Source organism: Coloeus monedula (genome assembly GCF_965178545.1).
Source record: "Coloeus monedula genome assembly, chromosome: 5".
Classification (NCBI taxonomy): domain Eukaryota; kingdom Metazoa; phylum Chordata; class Aves; order Passeriformes; family Corvidae; genus Coloeus; species Coloeus monedula.
Genome location: NC_138785.1, coordinates 48,225,085 through 48,248,743, shown reverse-complemented (window position 1 = coordinate 48,248,743; position 23,659 = coordinate 48,225,085). Strand labels below are relative to the sequence as shown.

Here is a 23,659-nt window from a genome sequence, read left to right as displayed (position 1 = left end):
TTTAACCAGTCCTCACTCCTGGGCCACTAGGAACAAAGCTCTTTGGAGAATCTCCCACCAACAAAAATTAATCGCAGACACCTAATATGAACAATTAACCACTAATAATACCAAGGCACCTCTGCTACTGAACTGTATAAAGCATAAGTGAAAGGCTTTACCCAAAAAGACTCTTAGCAGCCATTTCCTCAACCACTGCTACACCTTATATACAGTATTTGATACATGTTGGAAAAAATGTACCCAACAGAGGTAGGAGCACTGACCGCACGCATAAGCCAGCATGATTATTTCCACCCTTCAACAGTAGCTCTGTTTTTAGTAACCCAGACACAAACACAGAGGCTGATTAATCATACAATGTGATGTATAAATACTATCCTGCCATGGGAATAATTTAGCATGGAACAAAAGTGGAAAGCAGACAACATTTTAGCATAACAATATCAATTTCTTTAAGTTTCCTTTTCATACCTAAAATAAAAGCTATTTTAAAAATTAAACTAAATAAAATTAAATGTTTTTAATACTATTATCACATTTCAGTAGCTTTTGCTTTTTCTTGCTGCAAAGATAACATACAGCCTCACACAGAAAAAAAAGGCATACTATCATTAAAGTTTCCAACAAGGTTAATACATCTGCTAAACAAAAGCAAATAAAAGGGTTTGCATTTTCAGACCCAGGAGTAAGGAATTTCCATGTCAGTATTTTTGTCAACTCTCAGTTCACACCACAATTTTCTATTTAACAATGTTTTCGCCTTCTATGACTATTCCTCTTGCGTCATTCAGTAAGGATCTGAACAGAATTTAGCCTCATTTAAAGCAGAAGACATTCTGCTTCTCTAAGCCTTTTCAGAGAGAATGATGAAGATGCATGCCTTAAAACTAAGCTTCAAAATCAGGGGTTTTCTTTTTCTATTGTATGTTTTTTTATCCTGAATTCATTGGTTGTCTCAAATATTTTTAATTTTAGGGCATTTTTCTTCCCTTGCTTTTATTTATAAAGCTATTTTTTAAGCCTTCAGGATTACTCAGTTGTAATATAATGACATGAAAGGGTTAAATACAGCCTTTTCATTTTTCTTCATTTCATGTTTTCCTCTGAACACTAATAGAGTGATGTTGCACACTATCTTGTATTTCTTTTGTCCTGCTTACTGTAAAACAGTACAATACAGTACAATTTACCTGAATTCCTAATTTTTAGGTTACTGGACTTTCTAATCCAAGCATGTTTTCATGGTTCCTGATATAGGGATTCTAAATTGTTACTATCATCTTCACCACATCTTTCCAAACATCTGCATTATACATAGAATTGTTCTATCATGATCAAAAGACTTTCAAAACGCTCTTTTGCTTCATAGATGAGCCAGCATTTACTTAATGATTACTCATGCTCCAAAATCTTACATGGCTTTTTATTGCCCACTCCAACCTCTCATCACACCCTGGTGTGGGCGCAGGGTGTAAATGCCAACATGTTTTCACCAGGGTTAGGTGAAAAGTAATTTTCATGCAACAAACAGTTGAACTTTTCTTGTGGGGTGTTTATGTCTATTTTTCTTCAGGGGCTGAGGACATAGAATTAGTACTTCAGACTCTTGTTGGTTTGTAGAGCACCAGTTTTTATGCTGGAATCTCTTCTGGTTTGGCGAGCACACACAACAGTTTATTAAGGGCATGACCTAGAGCATGCTGATGTAAGTGAAGAATTCATATTGACTTCAATGATCTTTGGGCTGATGCCTAAGTAAACTCAAAGACATAAGCTGTATTTAGTTAAAAATAGCAATGCTCTTGAGATTTTCTAATGTTTTTAGAGGTGAGAACCATTCAAATCAAAAGATAAATTTTCAGCTCAGTGTTAAGGACCCTATGGACAGCAGCCATTAGTAACTACACAGGCTCTTCAATAAACTTTTAATTTGCACAACCTGCATAGCTTAGACACTTGACTGCATGACTTGCATGCAAAACCAACAGGAAATCAGATTTGCTGTAGATTTAAACAACAGCATCAAGAGGTTGCACAACTCCACTCAATTGCTTACAAAGTGCTCTTTTGGCAATGGTGTGCCTTGAAAAGAATGTGAAGTCCCTCTAATCACTTTATATTAGAAAGCTGTTGCAGACAAGGAAAAAAAGTCATTAAAATTAAATCCCACTAAAATTAAGAGGAAGATAGAGTTCATTAATCTGTGATAAGTTAAAAGAACACAGAAAATATTGTTAAGCGATGTCTTTGGAAAGTTCCAGTCTTAAAAAATAATGTTAGAACTTTTTCATATTTGCTTTCCACTTATTTAAATGCTTTTCTACATAAAGAAAAACTTATCTGTCATACCAGAGATGCCTGCATCTTATGTGAAACAAAAGCATAATTTCCCACTTCCAGAATTCTTTCACTATAAAATCTTTTCAAATTAAATAAAAATCTATCAAAAAAATCAAGCAGAAACTCACACAAATTTTGTGGTGAATCAAATATAGAAATAGATTAACACCTACACCCATAACAATAGTAACTTATTTATTGGTGCTATATGCCAATTAAAATCAATTAACATTATTAGCTCATTTACATTTTCTATTTGTTATTTTTAGTTCATATCAGTTACTCATACTCTATGCCTAAATCCTCTTTAAAATGAAAAAGCAACTTTTTAATGTTAGGGAGATAAAAATATTTAATTAAATAGTAGTTTAGGAAAATAAAAGAGATACTCTGTTAAAGCTGAGAATATTCTGCAGATGATTTTATTTTGGCTACATCCTGACACAGTGAGTCCGAGAGAGAGATTCAGGCAGTGTCTCTAAATGCAGCAGCTCCCAAAGCAGGGTTTCCCTATGAGTTAGCCTTACAGCAGAAGCTGATACCAAAACAGGACCCACCAAGGCATGAGTGTGGAATCAGATTGCCCAAAAAAAAGTTGGGAGTTGGTAATCTGGCAGACGGATTTTCCTCAGAACAACTTAAATGCAGCACATATCTTTTAAGCCCCAAAAGCGGTCGGAATAGAATGAAAACCTAGACTAGCTACACACATGGCAAATTTGCACATGGCAAATTCTTGGTCCTATTTTGCATTGCTGTTGTTTTCAGCATCTTCTTGCAACAGCTCTGAGGCCATTTTATGCAGTGGATACTGGGATCAAATTCACCCTAGTGCAACCAGCTGTCCTCCAGTTTAAATCTTGTGAAGTCTTTACAGCATAAATGGTGCTTATGGGGTGTACAGTCTGTGAGACCAATTCGTTGTGTGAAGCCAATACAGGACAAGGTAGCTTAGAAGGTGCAAGAAAATTTCTCCTCAAAAGTCTGCCCCTGAAAAAAAGGGCAAACTAATAACTGAGACACTTGCATGTTTTCAAAAAAAGATCAGGCTTACCACTTTTCTTTACTTAGAAAAGAAACAATTATTAATTTGAATAGACCATTGTCAAAAAAGTCAAAAGACCATGCAGAAACTAAAATCTCCACCAGAATAAATCCTGCAATTGCTGTGAAAAAAGCAAATAAATGTATTTTATGCCACTAATTACTATCCATAAAGAAATCCCTACATTAAGAAAGGGAAGTTAAAAAAAGGGGGGGGGGGGGGGGGAAGGGGGACATTTCTCTGAGATTAACTCTGTGTCAACTTTGGAGCCTTGAAGGACTGCCAGCTGTCCGGGCGTACATATTTTACCACTGAAGTATGCTTTTGTTTCAGAATGGCTGAGACCCCCAAAATGATGTAATCCCCAGCGGAAGACTGACAAGCTTTGAGATATTCCAAAACACAGATGACAGACGAAATAGCAAGTAATCAGTGTAACTATATTGAATATTATCTTGCGAGAATCCAACAACACAAACCTAATGCACCAGATAACAGCACTGCTTTGAGCAAACCTGGAGTAGAACATCACAAAGATTTCTGCAAAGAAGAAATCATTCAAGAAGGACAATTATCTACATGGGTGGAGGGAAGAAAGACGGAGGGGAACATATGCCTTTCATAATTAGGGGCCTGATTATACTGTAGCCGAAAGGGATTTTTTACATTTTAAATTTGATTACATTTCAGAATGAAGCACACTAATTGGTATTTCTGCACTCTGTTTGAAGAGAACTTCATCTACTTAGGGAGGGGGAAAAAATAACAAAAACCAGTGACCTTCATACCATCTATGCCTAATATCTAGTTTTTTGCCTGAAGTATTCATGGTTTCTCTTCAATTGCTGAAGCTATCTCTGGGAATAAGTGCTTTATGACTCATCGCAGTTTATCTCCAGAAAACCAGGAAAGAGATACTAGCAAATAAACCAGAATCAAATACATATTAAATCAAACAATCACAGCTGCTACAAGGAAAAACAAATCAAACCAGTCTGTCCACCACTACAAATAAGAGACTGGAAGAAATTATTTGCACAGGCAACACCCAAGACGTCACCTTAAACCGTTAATTAATTAACGGTTAATTAAGGAAGGGACATGTGCACTGAAAAATGCAGAAACCCCTACTCACTACAAAATCAAAGGCACAATGCACTTCCAGTTCCTGTCATTCTGCCAAAAACACTGTGTTGAGGGAGAGGATGGTAAATTGGCATGACAAATAGAAGCAAAAGTAACAAAGAGTGTCTCATAAAACTTGTAAATGAGTATATATTACCACGTATACATACTCTTCTTTCTCAAATACATGCCAGACAAATGCATATTTCCTGTCTAAGCCAAAGAACTGAGAAGGAATCATCATAAACATAACTTAGAGGCCATGAACTCAAAGTAAAATATCCAGACCTTTGGACAAGGACAGTGTTGGTGAAAGGAGATCACTTCCAATATAAGACGAAGTTCCAATACAAGAGCATTTCTGAAGAAAAAGGGTTTTACAGAATGTAAAGGAAAAAGAAACGTACAAATGAATAACTATGAACAGAAATAAAGCAACATCCAAACTTTGCAACCTGACCTTTGTTGATGAAAGCCCCCAGGAACAGACTGAGCACTGACTGTCACCATCCTCCTGTGGCCCCTGGCAGACAAACCATAAGCCAGTCAGGGATGCCTGCTCTGTAGGTACAAAACCAACTTGGTGCAGGATGGTTCCCACAGCTCTTCCTTGGAAGTGGAGAGACAGGTGCTTCCTAAAGCTGGTTCAAGACACCTAATTAGACAAGATGAGTCATACTCTCAAAAAGCTCTTTCTGCATGCTGTAAGTAGACAGAGAGACAGACAGACAAGGTTCCTGTTTTAAACCTGCCTTGAAGTAGGGTGACAGGAAGAAACCCAACATTCTTCACTTTCACCCCTGATCAATACAAGTAAGTGTTTTGGGGGCCCAATGTAGGAGGAACTTAATGTAGGGAGTTTCAGAGAGCTATAAAAAACTAAGCATGTCTTTGTTTGATTTTCTTTACTTTTTTTTTTCCTTTTTAAAAATTAATTTCATAACCAGTTGTGGATGGAACTGTTCTAAGTAGCTTATTCTGGGGAACATGAGTGGGATAGTAAGAACATGGCATTTTCACCTGGGGATAGCAACTGGTCACTGAAGTCTCCTCACAGTAAATGCCCAACCTGAAATAAGGAATAACAAAGAGTAAGAAGATACTTCACCTACATGAATGCTGCAAAGCTACAAGACAGCCTACAGATGGGAGTCTGGGGAAACTAAAGGCAGACTTTAGGAGAAGGTAAACAAAAAAGCAAGTGTAGAAAGGAGCTAAGGGCTGGATACATGTGGGTGATGGAGAGACAGAGGCAGCTGGCTGGAAATGGGAGCAGATGTTATAACAGATGGACAGGGAGGAATGTGAGATGGATGGTGGAGGAAGAGCTGTGGCATGAAGAGACAAAAGAAACTAAAAGAATATAGTCAGGAAATCTCAAATTGAATTAATTCTTCGTAAACCTCAGTACTCTGTTGCTGTCAAATACCTGCAAAGCCTAGGTGGTGTGTTTACCCACTGGTGAACATTTGGTCCATTTGGAAGACAAGGTAGACAACCTGCTGTTGCATTGATCACTAGTGCAAGCAGCAGATAGCGATGACGTGCAGACAAATTATTTGAACTTGCCAGTAAAATAAGTATCATTCTCTACAGTCAAAACATTGTTTCAGCTTTTAAGTATTTTATTTGCTTACTTCAGAAATTATGTTGAAAGCATCAAAGGAACAACAACAGTGAGTTTGTGAAGGCAAGTGCTCAAAAGTTAACAAATGCCAGAATACAGTTCCCCAGCATGAACAACATTAAGATGCAGAAGCAATCAATTAGCCCCTACAACTTCTGCCATTTCTTCTTAGTGCACAGGATTTGCAGGAATGCGGGCAGAGTATGGGGAAGATGACAGAAAGGTGCAAAAGATGAAGAAACTGAGGAATTAGTTTCTCTTTCTCTGACTCCCAGTTCTCACCTGCTTTTAGGCAAGCCTGTTGAAGGCATGGCTTTTTCTAAATTTCTGTTAGGTTTTTCTCTTTTGCAGCCTCCAGTCTAATAAAGATAACACAAGGTATCTCCTTTAAGATAACACAAGAGTGCTTCTGCCATTTCTGTATATTCTCCAATTGCTCAACATTTTAAGAGCAAAAAGTCAGAATTCCCTCTGGGATCCTGGCATATCTCTGGGGAGCCTTCTGGGTACAGACATGCTGACATTCTGTAACAGCCTGGGAAAGATGTCATCTAGGAAGCGCAGCTTGGTGAACCAGCAGCAGCACCTCTCTGTGGCTGTAAGCATTCCCCAAAGACTGTTTTATAACTCTAATTCTAGCTCTCTCTCCCTCTATTATTTTTTCAAGGTCTTGGTGGCTACATCAATACACAAGGTGTACACAGATCTGTAAAACAAATATGCACAGGCAGCACCAGAAACAAAAGCCTGAAGGAGATTTGAATCAACAAGGAACATTCACACATTATATCCACACATTCACCACTTTAACACAAACCCATGCAAGTCAAATCCCTATTTGTATTGTTTTTCGCTAGACAAATTCATCTAATTGGTTATGACTGGCTATTGCCACCTCTTATCAGGCAACTACTCCCACAATAATGTTTATTTTAATAAATAAAGTGGGAAAGTACGAGAGAATAACACATCTGGTTCTAAACTAGCCTTAGTGATGCAATTGGCTTTTTAAAATTGTGTATGACACAAACATCATTCTGTTATTTACACAAAACTCTCAATTAACAAAGCTCCCTCAATCCAATTTTACAAACATTATTTTCCTTGCCTGACAAAATGATATCTGAGAAAGAAAGGGGAGGGAGAAAAAAATCCTTAGGCTATGATCTGTGAGCTTTCCTGTCTTGACAGGCCACAGTCCCAGTGTCTGCAACAGAGCAGAAGGGTCACCGCAAAATGTAACTTGACCTGAACTTTAACCACCAGAGGTGACATTTACTCAACTATAAAATTTAAAACTAAACAAGAACAAATAGGAAGAAAGGACTATGAGAGTGCCTTCTCCATGTTGATTTAAAATTCAAGACCATGAAAGATCTGCTTCTTAGTTCTTTCTTTCTAGAGCTTGACTACACATGAAGAGATTTGTGAGAAAGTACTGATTTAATAAGGTAGAGTTTTTGAATTATGTAGTACAGGACAATATTTGGACATTATTGAAAACAAAAATGGTAGTAGCACTAACAACATGTCTAAAGATGGTATTTAATTTTTATGTGGAAAAAAAAGTTGCATTAGGCAAGGTTGACAGATCAATGAAAATATTTAATTCTGCTTATCCCCAAGTTGGACTTGATCCATAGACAACACCAAAACAGTTTGATCCACCCTTTAAACTTGATCTCAGGACTATTGCAAACATGAGGAGAACTGTATGTTTTCACACCAATTTATACAGAAGCAGAACCTAACACTTAAAATATTGTGTATATGTGAAAATATATAAGAAAGCAAATTATCTTGACTAAAATGAGTGCATTACCACTAAAATACGTGGAGATTGTTAGCATGACATAGGTTGACAGTCCAAAATTCAAAGAACAGAATTTACCTCTGATAAAATCTCATGGTAAGCACAAGAGAATTACCACCACCACTGAGCTGAATAAAATAACTAGCAGTATCTGAAGATGGCAATTATTCCTCCTTGCCTCTGCAGAGGCAATGCTGTCTGTCCTTGTGCCAGCACACACCGTGCATTTAAAACAGATACGAAATTGACAAGAATTAGAATAGAATACTCAGAAATTCTTACAAGAAAGCACTCATATGGACCAAGCAAAACTTTGCAATCTACAGCAAGTACCTTAACATTTGTGTCTGTCTACAAAAGAAAACCAACCCTAAAACAATCTCACTAGCTTTCTGTCCTATGGACGATGACTAACAAATCTTTCTTTTGTTTTGACAGGTATTTAATACTTCACCATTTCTGGTTTCCTAGGCTGGATGTGCTCTGCAGAACAGCAAGAATTTACTCATAATTTTACAACATGACATCAAAACTTGAAGGTTTGACAAGGAAGTGACTTGTATGAAAAGAACAAAAAAAAAATGATTTAACCATGCCACATACATACAAAAGTATGTATTTTTAAAAGTTGCCTAATTCTAAAGAAGCTTCTGTTTTCATTTTATGCTTAAAGCAAAGATATATTTGATGTTAGAAGCATCTTCTACATGCTATTGAAATTGCATACTGAAAAAGAATATAAATCATTAATGAAAATTGCAGGGTATCAGTCTCCTGTTGCAGTTGGCTGTCTGCTAAGTTGGCAGCAAGACAGTGGCCTGCAGAGCTGTAGGCATATGTCTCATGTTAAAAAAAGAAAAAAAGACTTCATGTTATAAACATTTCAATGAAAATTACTATCCAGTTTGGAACCAACTGAGAGCAGGTGTTGAAGACAAAATAAACAGACAACATATGAAAGGTTAAAAAAAAAAATCCTCAATGCCACTGGCCTTCCATCGGGATTGTCTTCTACCATAGATTTTAATGTACATCATGAAATCCAAACAAAATATACCTGCATGTGTAGAAAACAACCAGATTTATTCATGTTTAGGACCATAACTTTTTAATACTGATATTTAAGTTATGCCTCATATTTTTAAAACCTATAAAAACTATGCCTATGCAAATATAGATATAAATTAATTCAGAAAACTATTACAATTTGTCTTCCAAACAAATTCCACTAGAAACCCCTCCATGTTTCCCAGATGAGAAATAAATAGGCCAGGAATCCACACAAGCAGTGACACAAAGCCTGCAGTCAATTCATTTGGCTCACTCATCTTCCACTTGCCATACACAGATTTTGAACAGAAATGGGAGGAAGGCTTTAGAAAGGTCACAGGAGAAAGGTACTGTGGTCTTGGAGAGCTCAAGGATCCTAAGGAGAGCTGATAAAATTTAGGATACATACATCTGCAAAGTCAGTGGCTAAAGCAGAGCAGGTCATTACTTCAGTGCATACCCAATTTCTCCTTGCTTTTGCAGAGATCACAAAAGTCCCCATGAATCCTTCTGACTGTCGTGTAAATCAGATAAATATCTTGGGACATGTGAAGTGACCTTTTTTTGCCCAATGGCTCTGTTACCATGAAGCAAAGGACTGAACTGGTGCAGCAGTGGCAGCATCTCAGCATTAACTAAACTGCAGGCGCTCCCTACGCAGCCCCTCTCAGCTGGCCAGACAACGGCTTTGCTCGTGTCTTCCCAGTGCTCTTGGCAGGGTGAACGTCAGATCCACCATCATCTGGGACTGCTGGACCACAAATACTTTCCCCTGGATCATGTCCAAAACACACTGAGAAGTAGAGATACCAGGAAGTCATCTTACACACAGTCAGAGAGGGGTATTTTAGGTGTCTATAAAATCAGATGGCGCAACAGGAAGAAAAGCCTCCCAAATATCCAACTGTCATTTCAGAATTGGGAAGAAAATAATCTGGATTTTCTCTGGCTGCAATAATATTGCCTGCATAGTTGCATGATGAAACTACTTAGCTCTAACAACAGAGACTACATTTTGTTGCCCAATCCAAAAGGGAAAACTCATTCCAACTGCACCTTACCCACATGCCAGCCTGGGAGGGGTCTGCAGGACAAGGACCTTCTCCTTGCTGCTGGATGAGACACAGGGAGCACGTGAGAAAGAAACACTGCCATAACCTAAGATGAGTTTCTTTTCTACCACTTGATTAGAGCCATCCTATGAGAATGGTTTTCTTCTTTGAAATGCACCCATGGTGGAGGCAGCAGCCCTGAAGTTTGCACAGCCACAGCACACCAGCATTTGCAGTTCCTCTCTCTATCACAGCAGACAGATATAGATCATACTCTGTGACATTTCTGGCATTTGCCTTCATTATGAAGCTGCAGTTACGACTTGCAGGAAAGAGAAGAGATTACCCAAAGAATGCAGCCTACAATCATGCGCACAAACAGCCTAACCTGGTGGAAAGAGGTCTTCTTCTCCTTTCAAACAAGAGTGCAAAGCCGTCCCACTGACATTAGGCACAAAAATGACCTTTTAGCAACAAAGACTAGAAGAAGCTAATCAGTATTTCTGAGAGAAGCCTGATTGGACCTTCAAAATGTTTAGCTATTTGATGTGTTAAGGTATTCCTCCACCCTGTATAACCCTAGCGAACTTTGAACATGAACCATTTAGCTTATTGTGCTGGTTTGGGCTGAGATACAGTTAATTTTCATCATAGGATTTGGTACAAGTCTGGTTTGGATTTGTGGTGAAAATAGGGTTGACAACAAGTGGATATTTTAGTTACTGATGAGCAGTGCTTACAGAGAGTTCAAGGCCTTTTCTGTTCCTCACCTCACTCCAGAAGGAGTCTTAGGGTGCCCAAGGAGCTGGGAGGGGACACAGCCAGGACAGCTGACCCCAACTGACCCAAGGGATATTTCAGCCATATGGAGTCATGCTCAGTACATAGAGCTGGGGGAAGAAGGCGAAAGGGAGTGGGGAGACATTTGGAAGGATGGCATTTTTCTTTCCAAGTCATTGTTACATGTGATGTACCCTGCTTTTCTGGGGATGGCTGAACACCTGCCTGCCCATGGGAAGCGGTGAATGAATTCCTTGGTTTGCTTTGCTTGTGCACACAGCTTTTGCTTTACCTATTAAACAGTCTTTATGTCAACCCACAAGTTTTCTCACTTTTACTCTTCTGAGTCTCTTCCCCATCCCATGGGGGAGGAGTGAATTAGTGGGGGCTGCATGGGGCTGGCAGGGGTTAAACCACAACACTTAGAAACCCTTGTTTGGTGGGGAGCTGACGCCTATTTACTAAAGCTACTGGCAGCCAATTTCCACACACACCTGGAATCATGGATCAATTTTTAAACCTAAATCCTGTACCCACAGGAATGACATGCAGGAATGCCCCAGCAGGATCCAGCATTGCTTAGACATGGAGCTTGGTTTTTTGTGCAGATGCAAATGCAGAGCTACTGAAGCATGAATGGGCAAAATGGAAGATCTTGAGAAGGCTTGAAGACAGCATAGCTCATTAAGACTTCTCTAAATATTCAAAACAAAGAACTTTTAATTTCTTGAATTATGTAATCTTTGCAAACTCAGAAAGGACAATATTTAATTTTTATTCTTCTGTATTTCCCTAAATGATCCCAAGCAACAACTTGGTTGCAGCTTTTAAAATTTTATTTTGGATCAATATAGCCAGTTATAGTTCCCAACATAAATACCCACACTATATAGAAACACCAGATTAACCCTTCTCTAATTTGTCTACATGTTGCCATTAATGTGTTCCATTTTTCTCAAGTCATTACTACTTTTTCCCATCAGTTCTGCTGCAAAACTCACAGATTACTTGGAAATCAGCTAGTATGAAGGAGAGGGGGTGGGTCAGCCTTCCACTGAGCTACTGCAAACTTTATTAACTTTAGAAAACACATGTGATAAAAGCATGTAAACTTTAAAATCACTCAGAATTTACTCTTGAATTTTATGTTTGGAACAATGCTTTATTTTTTGGTATGAATAAAAACCACTGTCAGAGACCTGAGCTATACCTCTACTGTGAAGGTGGGGAAGCTCTCTCCTACACAAAACAAATGGCATATTCAGTCTAAAGGGGCTACATTATAACCTCAGCCAATTTCATATCTACCTACCCACCCATAATATAGCCAGGTTTGGGAAATTGTTGCTTCAAACCAGCAGTGAAGTGAAGACCACAACCAAATAATGTCTGTCCTCTGAGAGAACTGGCTGTCCCTGTCTAGGAATGCAAATGCTTATTGCAAAACCAGGATTGATTTTAGGACTAATGATGCTTAGGCCACACTGGCATTAGCATGTAACTTCATTAATATGAAACATCTCCCCCAAAAATCTTGTGCTGAGGACAAGCAGGATCAGTGGAGACATGTCTAATCCAAGATGGCAATGCCTACACTCCACAGAATCTTGGAATCACGGGATCACAGAATGGTCTGAGTTGGAAGAGACCCTCTAGTTCTGCCATGGGCAAGGAATCTGCCACTGTCGCCTCTACTCTGTTCTTTTAAATTTAACCCAGATCTATGAGAAGAAGGAAGAAATAGCATCTAACCTCTGCCCCCACAACCAAAGATTCAGACATATCTCCAGACAAATAAAAGATGAGGAATTCCCAGTCCCTTGATTTATACACATATCAAAAAGGGAACAATACAGACTTCAGACAGCTTGTACTTCCCTTATGCAGGACTCTAGACATTAAAAGAACTCAGCATTTCCACTTTGCTCTTTACTTAAAGATTTCTCAGTTTGCTTTTCCCACCGTATTACATAACACACAGAATTTAGAAAAAGTAAAAGAAAGTTCCAGAAATCCATTTTGTGATTAAAAATACCAGCAGTTCCTGGCACAAAGGGTTCCTGTTACACCTGTGCTCAAGAGGATACAACTGATACAGCCCTGACAGGTGAAAGTTACTGCATATGGGCAGCACAGCCAGCTGTCTGTGCTGGGGCTGGGCTGCAGGTCCTCAGAGCACACCATGGAAGGCAGATCTGCTCTACAAAGCTCCCACAGAGACTTGCAGATGAAAAGAGAACGGCACAGCTGAAAAAATAGATTTTTTTTATTGCTTTGTGGCTCTATTAGCATTTCTTTTGCAGACGTTTGCAGTTGCGCACAGCTCTACGCAGACATTTAGAAAACTAGATGAACAGACAGCGTGATAAAATAAATACGCTATTTTGCAGCGGGTTTTTTTTCCAAACAGCTGCCAAAAAGCCCCACCCCTAAAGCTCCCAAACCTAGCATTCTGGGAAAAGCATCTTTTTCCATTATGCTCTGGTCTACTCTTTTTCTCCTCCAATTTGTAACATTCTGCTGGAATCAGTGATGAAGAACATATGTTTGAGGTAAATTACACCCAGGAGAAATCTTGGAACTGTTACATTCAGTTTTATTACCCAAGGCATTAAGATAGGCTAGCATTACACTTATTATTTAACAGTTCCATCAAACAAGACACTGCTAATGTACTTTTATATTATTATGCATGCAAAAATTAGTATAATATTTCTTAAAACTCAATGGGTGATTAATGCACTGCATTTTCATTTTACTTAGCAGTTCCAGGATATTTTTTAGTGCTTCAATGAAACAAGGTGTAACATAAATGCAGAATGTTATTGTGCAAATATTTGGGACAACATATGTTCAGGCGACAGTAAGGTTGAGTATCCTAACACTCAACAGCCAGGAAATTGGAAGGGCTTGTGCTTCTTACACAATATAAGCTTGTGCAAGTGCTGCATCTTTAACGTATTCTGCAGAGGGCTGTAACCTAGAGTGCCTTAGGGAAACCTAGTGTGGCCAATGGGACAATTGCTTTCTTTCCACTACTGCAAATACTAGTCCAATTTTACTAGGTAACACCAAATAGCACAAACATCCCCTGTGCACCTATGGGCTGCCTCTTTTGGGGGAGATTTGCACTAGGTCTGTGACATAGTCACATAACTGGAGATTTGCTATAGGCCTAGACTCAGGCAAGCATCAGTAAGTTTACATTTGACAAGTATAATCGGAGTAAAAGATAATTCAAATAAACCTGACTGTTGCTTTGACTGATAATTTGATCCCAAAAGACAAGTCTTCTAAAGTTTTTAAAAGGTTTTGCATTGTATTTCTCAAGTGACTCTATGGGAGCAACAAATAAAACCAAGAAAAATGTGTACTTGTCAAGACTGCACAACTTCCACGCTTTGCAGAAAAGAAGAAAGCAAAAGGCTGAGGCAGCAGTTCAGAGCCACAGCTAAGATATGGCTTTTAATTTCAATTTTAATCAACCACAGAGCCTTTGTGCAGTGTTGGGTCCAAGCTAAAAACATCAGGCACCAGGTGTATCAGGAAGCAGAGCACAAAGTCCCCTCTGTTCAAAGACACGTAATCACTAATACCCCAAAATGTAATTTAATGACTTTCTGTTTCAAGTTCCAAAATGGGTCACAAAGCTGAGAGCACCAGTCCGCTTCATCAACTGCAAAGTGAGAGCCAGAGAAAGTTACTTGCTGAATATCATAAGTCTCACTTACTTTATTAGTACTTCTTCCGCATGTGAAGAGTAACTGAAGCTATATTGTTCTAGCTCTCTGTGGTGTTTAGTTCATACAGTGAATGCAGCCATGGCTCATAGAAAATACATTACACAATCATGAAATTGAGGACTGTGCTACAATGCACACAGGAGTCAAATGATGGTTACACGGGAAAATTATTTACTGGCATTTCTCAAGTTTGAAGTTCTTGGATTTTCAGCCTACGTATTACTACTTCTGTGTGCCCTTTTTTACAGGCAACAGTGAGTTTTGCTATCTGTTGCTATAACTCAAGCTGTCCAATCATGGATTGCAGGATTTGAAACTTCAACCTGGAGGTGAGGAATGAGCCAGCAGGCGATGTCTCAAACCCACCCAGTAATTGGCACTGTTTTCTCTCCTGATACATCCCATTTAACAGTCTTCCTATTACTTACCTTGATGGACAGGTGAAAATAAAAGACCATGAACATTTTACTTCATTCTGATCATGAATGAATAATTCTAAGAATTACTGAAATTTATTTTAAACTAATTAACTTTTGTGGCCCTTTAAGAATAAAAAAGGGGTTTTCTTGTTTCTGACTTAAAAGTAAAATGAGGGCAGAACACTGTAGGTCTGGAACATGATCTGTCCAGACTTGTGGCTGTTGCTAACTTGCAGAGCTGTGCTGACTTTGTGAAAATATGCCAACCTGCATCTGCTAAAAGGAATAGTCAGTCTGTAGTTCATAGATGTTCTGCTGGTAGCAGAATATGTCTTTGCATTGTATCTGCGACTGTACGAAAAGGAGAAACAGGCACTGCTCTCTATTCCCTGACTTTCAGCCCTGCTACAAAGAGAGTCCTGCTGTGCCTTCGAAGGATTGTTGATGGTCCTACAGATCTGACTTGCTTTGCCTTTAAAGTAGCAAGCAAGCTACCTAAGGTTCAGAGGGCTGCAGGCTGTAGAACACAGGCCTGGCAAAACAGAGGTCAAGAAGGAGTAGGTCTAAGGCTGGGCAAGTTTCAGGTCTTCCCAATTCAACTGTAAATACAGCAAATTGTGAATTCAGCAAATTCCACTAGCACTGACAAAGCAAATGGTTGGATAAATAAAGGCTTGAAAACCACCTATAGAGTATTCCTAGAAATTTCAGTTTATAATTTGCTGCCAAAACGAAACTTATTTCTGGTCATGACAATAGATGTTAATTTTCCTTTGCCCTCTCCCATGAATAACTCAAAATAAATATGATGTAAGACCAAAAAATGCTGATGAACCAAAAAAGTATGCAAGCAATAAGTATGCAAAAAGTACGCAACACTATCACCTACTTGTGCAGATTGCAAAGACATGGTTGCGCTAAAACAAAGATACAGAAATATAAGGATGTGAAGACTCTGGCTTTGTGTTAAGCAATTAATTTAATCACATGATAATGATGGGCTTGGTCTAAAATTACCTGTACTGGGTCTCTCCTCAGCTTCTCTTTGGTACTTGACTGAAGTTTTAGAGACTTAAAATCTTCACATACTTACATTAAGCACAATGAGGAGAAACTAATAAAATTGTGATTTAAAACAGCTTTGATTATAGGAGAAAGGGAAAAATATGAAAACAGAGATTTAGTAATTACTACATCCCATCCACTAGAAGACACCACCAAAGTTGTCAGGGAAGCACCATTTAGCGGACAAGATGTGCAGTACATATTGAAAAACAGGAAAGCAAAAGCCTACAAGAAGCCTGGAACACTGTGGGCACTGTGGCCAGGAGTATTAAAATAACACCACAGTGCAAATATGACTGAGGGAGCCCATTTCTACCCTAAGTCTTTTAACTGTTACAGTATTTTACACTCAAAGCAACAGCAGACTGCTAAGACCACAGCTGTATTTTGAATTAGAAGTGTCCACAGGGAATAGTACCAGAATAACCAACAGCAGTATTATTCACTTCCCTTGAGACTCCCCACTTAGGCCCATTCTTGGCAAAGGCTTTCAATTGTAAGCTCTCAACATCTTGATTTATGTTCATATGCTCCCCACCTCAAAGATGACCTGGTCAATGACCTACTCAATACTAGCAAATACTGAGAAAACTGATAGCAGAAAGTGAGATCCCCTCTGCCATGCTAGGCCACTCCTGAGCCACAGTTCATTCATTTAAAATTAAGTTTTTAACAATTACTTTTTTCTAAAATGTGATACCAGCAACAAGAGGTAAGGGCTTTCCTATTCTATGAGTGCTTATCTAAAAAAAGGCTTAGCATGCTATTTTTAAGGGCTAATGTTCATGTTGTTTCAGCAAGAAGTTCAATGTTGGTTTTAGACACATTTCTTCTTTTATGCCAGACAAGCCAGCTCCTCATATTCACAAAGCAACTGTGGCTCACTGAACATGTTTCCAGGATTAATTTTGACTTCCCAGGGTCAACTTTGCACCAATCAATGAAAGAAATTGTGGAAAAGATTACCTTACGAAAACACACAAACTTAGCCAACCTTTAACAAAAAGAACAACTTGTAGAGCTTTCATCAGACTCAGCACTCTTCAAGGACAGCCTGTCAGCATTTGGCATATATGAACACAGGAGATGGAACAAATCTACAGGAAATCCTTGTGCTTACTCATGTACTCTCAGCACCACAGACAAGTCAAGCCATTTTTATAGACTTCTCCCAGTTCACACGTTCCCAGACATCCAATTTCTCACCACACAAGCAGAATCTTACCTGTAATTTTCTGCAACAAAGGAGATGGTTCTGGCTCATCACAAATTGCCTTGACGAGGGCCTTCTTCACCTCTTCTTCAGCTGCATCCAGCTCTTTGCCACATTTGATTTCTCCAAACATAGAATATATGTATATCAGCAAGACAAGGAAGTCCTCACAGGTATAATCATCTTTTGTCCTTTCGTTGTAAGACTTGATCATTGGCAATAACTGGTTCAAAACACTGGGCATTTCTGAGTCACCGATAGTCTGAAAAACAGAAAGAAGATTGTGTCAGATTGCCTCCATCGTGCTTTTAAGTTAGGACCAGACATACTCCTGCCTGCACATCATTCAATGTTCACATTCTCAGTAGTCAGTAGATGGTGCTGTGATTTATTTGCTGCTCAGACAACGAATTTATTAGTTGTCTGCAGGGTTTTTTTAGGGATTCATGATAGCAGCATCTTAGCACTTGAAAAGCCTACTGATTAGATCTTCTCCAAGTACCAGTATGGTGAGAGGATGAGAGCATCCATCCCTTGGTATGGATAGAAATGGTACAAAGCACAAGGTCAAACACTTGCTCTAAATTTTAGGCTTCCTCTTCAGGTCTGATTTTGTACATGAGCAGGGGGGTCAAAACACAGCTTCCATTGACTTGCTGACATTCACATTATGCAACACCAGGGATGGCATTTAGATCCATCGTGCAGGTCTCTGCCACTCAGAGAAGCCCAGTGACAAATTGTACCATCAAACTGCCATCCTCACTGCTCACAGACACCTGCAGATGAAACTTCTACATGCTAATTTTCTGCTTTGGCTTAGCTGGGAACTCAGCAGAAGGATAAGGTGAGAAGTGGGGCCACTGCAAGGCAAACGGGAAGAACACGCTGCTCTTGTATGGGGAGGGAAGTGTGGGAGAAAAGAACAGTCTTTCTGTCCTGGTGGTAACCATTGCTCAGACCCATCCAGGAGGTCTCCGGCAACACTCGTACCCTGCCTCTTGTCCTGTGATCACCCAAAAGATCCCCCTGTGAAAACCTGTGGTTCAGTTCATAGTGTACAGTGATACATCAAATCTCTTGTAATTCAAAGAGGGAAGTCTGCACACATTTATTCTTGGTAGTTACTACAGTAACTTCACACAGACTAGTCATGGTAAATAGGCACCACAGCCAATAATATACCCTTTAAATTGATTCACAACAAGTAAATAAAATACAAATCAAACATACTAGGAAGAGACACAAGTTTATATAATAGCAAAACCATGCAATAACTTTAGGAACACAGAAACTGAAAGCTTTATCTCCTGGTGTACTCCATACAAGACTTCAGGGGGTCTGGTTGTGTTTTGTTTTAGTTGTTCTTTGTCAATCTCAGAAACACTAACAAGCATCTCATAAACTATCATTTTTATATCTATACTGATCCACCACAGATCTCAGCCATTAAGAAAGCATGAATTACTTAAGCACCAAAAAACTTTTTTCCAGGCTGTGCTACAAGAAACTACACTTCTGTGGACTATTGTACCCCACCCTGCTCTCAATATACAAGTTTTGCCATGGACCAATCTTTCCTGGGACTTCAGTGTGGTCAGATGTTATGTTTCCATTTGAATACATACCTTGGAGAAGAATTTTCTAACTATGCACTAAACCTAACAGTAAGTGCAACTGCAGACTTGAAGCAGTAAATTAAAAAGCTGCAGTGGTCAAAAGTATGTGAGAGCCAAGAAGGAACATTCTGAAACCCAGGAGGGGTTGGCACCCTCTGTGTTTGGGCAGGGAGAGCTAAATCACACACACAGTAAGTCTGAGCACTGCTCCATCCAGGAAGCAAATCTGTGGGGCTTGGCACTGGTCAGGCATATGCTGGTAGCTGGGCCATCCTCAAGACAAGGCTATTGATTCCCAGATTTCAACTCAGCCCTGCCTCAGTTCAGTATTACCTCCTCTTCTTGGAAAGTGACACAAATTCTCATCTGGATGCCAGTACAATAAATAACAGGCCTTTCACATCCTAAGATGGAAAAAGACAAAGCTTCAAGGAATTAAGAGGTATGCGTCTATCATAAGGAAGCCATCTGCAATGAACAAAAGCCTAATCAGTCCTAAAAGTCTAAGAAATCAAGATAAACCTACATGTGGAGTTATTCTGGAATAGATGGCAAACTTCAATCTAAATTAATCTGAATTCAATTTTATGGAGAGGAAAGACCGATGCCAGGTATTATTGAACATCATCTACTATCTAGTGGCACATCATTTATTCCCCTCCTCCACTCCCAACACACAAACTCTACTTCACTCTACCTCTAAACATCCCATAGCATGCTGCTACACCACTGAAGATGAGCTCTTTCAAAAGCTGTATTTTGCATGCACAGATTATCCACAGGCATGGAGCACTGAGGATGCACATGGTTGTATAGAACAGTAGAGTGAACAGCTCCTGCTTGAGGATAGTAGCTCCTGCAAGGACACATGTACAGCATCTTTGGCAAACTTTCAAACATACATGATAAAAAAAAATCATGTCTAAACTTTCAAGGTGATTTACTGTAGGGCAGGCTAAAACTCAACAACTTCAAGTAAGAATTGCCACCTCTTATCTTCAAAGTAAAAATGAAAGAGGAAAAAAAATTAAAGAGCCATAATAAACCATTAACTTCAGAATGCACGTAGGGTCTTTCTGGGGTATGAACTTCTCTGGAATGTTTCTCCCCTTATCTCTTGGGAAATGGCACCACAGAGGACTTCAAATGGAACTGCCAAGTTTCAGAGGCTATTTTGTCCAAACAGGCCAGTTGGACTGGACCGTGCATGAAAAGAAAGGGACTTGCAACCTCACTAGAGAGCATCACTCCACAGGGAGCTGGGAAATTTGCCTCAAACAAAATCCACTGGCAGATTGTCATTATCTGGCCACCTCTGATGATTTAGGGGCTCCCTGCACCGCCCAACAATCAATCAATTACCCTGATTGAACAGCCCTAGAACACAAGTTTTAAAAATGTAACTACCCATGACCCAAATTTCCTGCTGGTTATGTTGGCCTCAAGTTAGCCCCATTTGTCTATCATCAAGGGAGCCAATAAAAACAATAAAAACAGGTCAGTTCAGAGCTTTCCAAAGGCTGTATAAAAACATCAATGCTGCTTAATGCAGAGCCAGCTAAAAGGCCCAAGCTCTAACACTTTCTGCTCTGTCGCATTGTTTGGACATTTTAATACTCTAATCATATATTCTCTAGAATTCAGGGAGAGTTTGTGACAGATTTTTGTTGCTTTCCTTCTCTTTTCTCCAGCCTCCTTAGTTATTTATTTTTAGAACTTAAGCCATGTAATAGTTTGATGTCCCTAAGGGTAAATAAACTGATGTCACTTTGCTGATTTTTGCAAAAGAGCTGAATTCTGGCAGATGGGAGAATAGTGAAGAAAGTACAAACATATTTTTTGGGGGGCTTTAAACACTGAATATGACACTGTGCTTCAAAATCTTATTTAAAATCTTATTTATAGGATCTACAGGAATTAGGAGGAAGTGTAATAACCCAAGAAAAAAAATGTTTTGCAATTCTGTGAGAGGTATTATTTTCAGTATTAAAAAACCCTGTATGAATCTAAAGCCATATGCATCATTAGACTTATTTTACAAAATAGAAAACAGAGTGAGTTTGGGAGGAAGAGAAGAAGAGGGTCAGAGTTTACTTGAATTAACACGTGTCCCTGACAAAACTTAGAAGAGAACTGAGTACTCTAATCCCTGTGCTTACGGCGCAGTGTCCTCAACTCATCATTAAAAATATTAAAGCAAACATCAACTTCAACCAAGTGGAATTTATTTTCTTTCAAAATCCAGGAGAAAGAAGGAGATAAATCCTTAGAGACTACTTCACTATGTAAATATTCTAGTGGCTTTCCATTTAGGAAGCAAAACATGTTTAATTCCTTCAGAGGTTACATGAGTTAAACAGAAATTTTTGGAATGGGAATCACAGAGCTTTATACAAGTGAAGAATTTTATTGGGGAAAACCAAAACTAAAAAAAACAACCCCAAAACACAGCTGCAGGTAAAACCAGCAGAAGAAACAGTGGGAACTCACAAGTCCTTGGATAATTTGCTGCCCCATGCTCCTGGACTGGCCTATTTATTAACAGCTCCTTCTATTGACAACTTAGGTGGGAAAAGAGATGTGGAATAAGCAGCTTTCCAATGTTACCCTATTTGATTTTTCATGGTTTACCTGGGTTTGACTGTTTGTGGTTTGTGATTTTGCTACACTGCACATTAACTTCCCCACTGTCCAGACAGAGGCAAGAACATTCTAGCTGCTAAAATGGCACCAAAGGAGGACCTCGTGGTTATGTGAAACTGGCTCAGATCCTTTGATGGTGATAGATCTCTGCAGCAATAGTCATTTTAGTGAAAACAACAGGCGCTGCCAAGCTAAGGAGGAGTCCTTGCTGCCTGCAGTGCTCAGCTGCCCATAAATCATATGCTGCAGTTCTGCTACTCGCTGTTTTACACTGTTTGGCCATCTGAGATTTGGGGTTGATTGCACAAAATTTCCATATGGGTGGGAAGATGTCTGTACTCCCTGCAAAACAATTATTTCATGTATTTAGTATTTATTAAATGGCCTACGGGTGACTAGTGATCTGACACAATAAATCAGTTAAGTATGATCTTACCATTCAAATTATGATTTGCCATATGAAGCTCTAGAAATCCTTATAATTATTGACTTAGGCAGGTTTTGATAAAAATGTACCTCTGCTTTGTTTTCTCTTTACATATTTGCAGGGTATGATTCAAGAAAAAGCAACCCAGAACACAATAAAAAAAAAAATCTTCTTCAAAGTATCCCACCCTCACCATTAGGAAACACTTCAATCTGTATATGTCAAAATATAGAGCATCCAGTTATGAAGACAGGAAATTTTAGATAACCAAAGTCCACTGTCTATATAGTTCCTTTTGCAGGAAGTAAAGTTTTAGTCTCAAACTTATGTTTCCAGCTGGGGAGGGGCTGACAAAGCTTCTCCTCACAGTGAGAATGAGCAAACTTTGGCTTTAGGGGAAAGCAGACAAACCATTGAGTCAACTCACAGCAGATTGAGAGTGGAGGTGTAAGATGCTGGCAGTAAATGGCTGCTTCCAGTAAAAAAAAAAAGAGTAAGCCATAAAGATCAGGAGAGAGATCAATTGCCTTTTGCTGGGGACCAAAACAGCTTTATGACTTGCCCCTGCCAATACCAAGAGACTGCATCTTCCTCTCTTTAATGGCACTGTCTATTCACTTGATAAATGTTACAGAAACCCACCTAGAATACGCATATAAGGAAAACAGTGGAGAACTAAACTGCTAGTGAGAGACACAGGAAACAGTAAAAGAATCTAGGACCTGTCTCCCCTGTCATTACTTTAATGATTCTTCTGTCTTTAATGAAATATCCCTACAGAGCCAAATCGATCTCCTGTCCTCTTTTCCGCATTTATCAACCACTCTGAACACTGCCCAAGGAGCTATGTTCTCAAAACTGTAGAGACAATTTTCAGGCTCTCCTTGTAGAGAGACAGTATCTTAAAATTTTACTGTAAACAAATAAATGAAAAAGAGTAAGCTTTCCAGAAGCTGTATTTAACCTGGCTCATGCTGTCAAAGAGATTCACATTCATCCTATGTCCATGCTCTCCCAATTAGACTTCATTCTCACCTTCCACTGACCACAGCAGCCTCTTACTTCTGCACCTGCTGGAGTGTTTCTGTGACTGTGCATTAAAACAAATCATTTTAACCATACTGGTTGTCTGCTTGGGTTTACTTCTTGGCCAGAGAAACACACTAGTTGTGAAGGACAAAGATTGGACTGTCTCCTTATGCAACAGTGCTGGCTTGAAGCCTAGATGAACTAGAGTTTAAGGTTGCTAACAGATAAAAGAAAATTATATAAATAATCACCTGCTCACTGGATGACTTCTTCAGTACACTGTCATATGGTCAGATGCTTAATTACTGTCTATCAGTCAACACAACAGACACCAAAAGTCCTTTGATACACCTGATGAATGTCTATCCAGGATGTTAGCAGTTACTACCAAACACAGTGACAAGTCAAAAGCAAGAAAAATTTACTGACAACAGAAAAATTTTTAAAAGCACAGCATTTGTCAGCTCTTCTGGTCAGAGATAATTTTTTTAATGTGTCTTGCATAATTCCAAAAACACAACACTGACACTTAACAGCTAATATGTGATAACAACACAAGTATTTAAAACAAGCTCTTCAAGCCCTATCATTTCTAAAACCAAAACAAAAGCAAAACCCAGGACAGTTCTTTCTGCCAGTAACTCCCTAGCCTATGATAATGACCTA

At 39.0% G+C, this 23,659-nt stretch overlaps 1 protein-coding gene across 1 annotated transcript in view; it reads right to left on the bottom strand.

Moving 5' to 3' along the window:
* SCFD2 (sec1 family domain containing 2) overlaps positions 1 to 23,659 on the bottom strand; it is a 195,409-nt gene that overhangs the window by 92,262 nt on the left and 79,488 nt on the right. Inside the window, exon 5 of the mRNA XM_082281240.1 lies at positions 17,288 to 17,537. Coding sequence (XP_082137366.1) covers positions 17,288 to 17,537 — 250 coding nt within the window. The remainder of the gene's footprint in view (positions 1 to 17,287; positions 17,538 to 23,659) is intronic.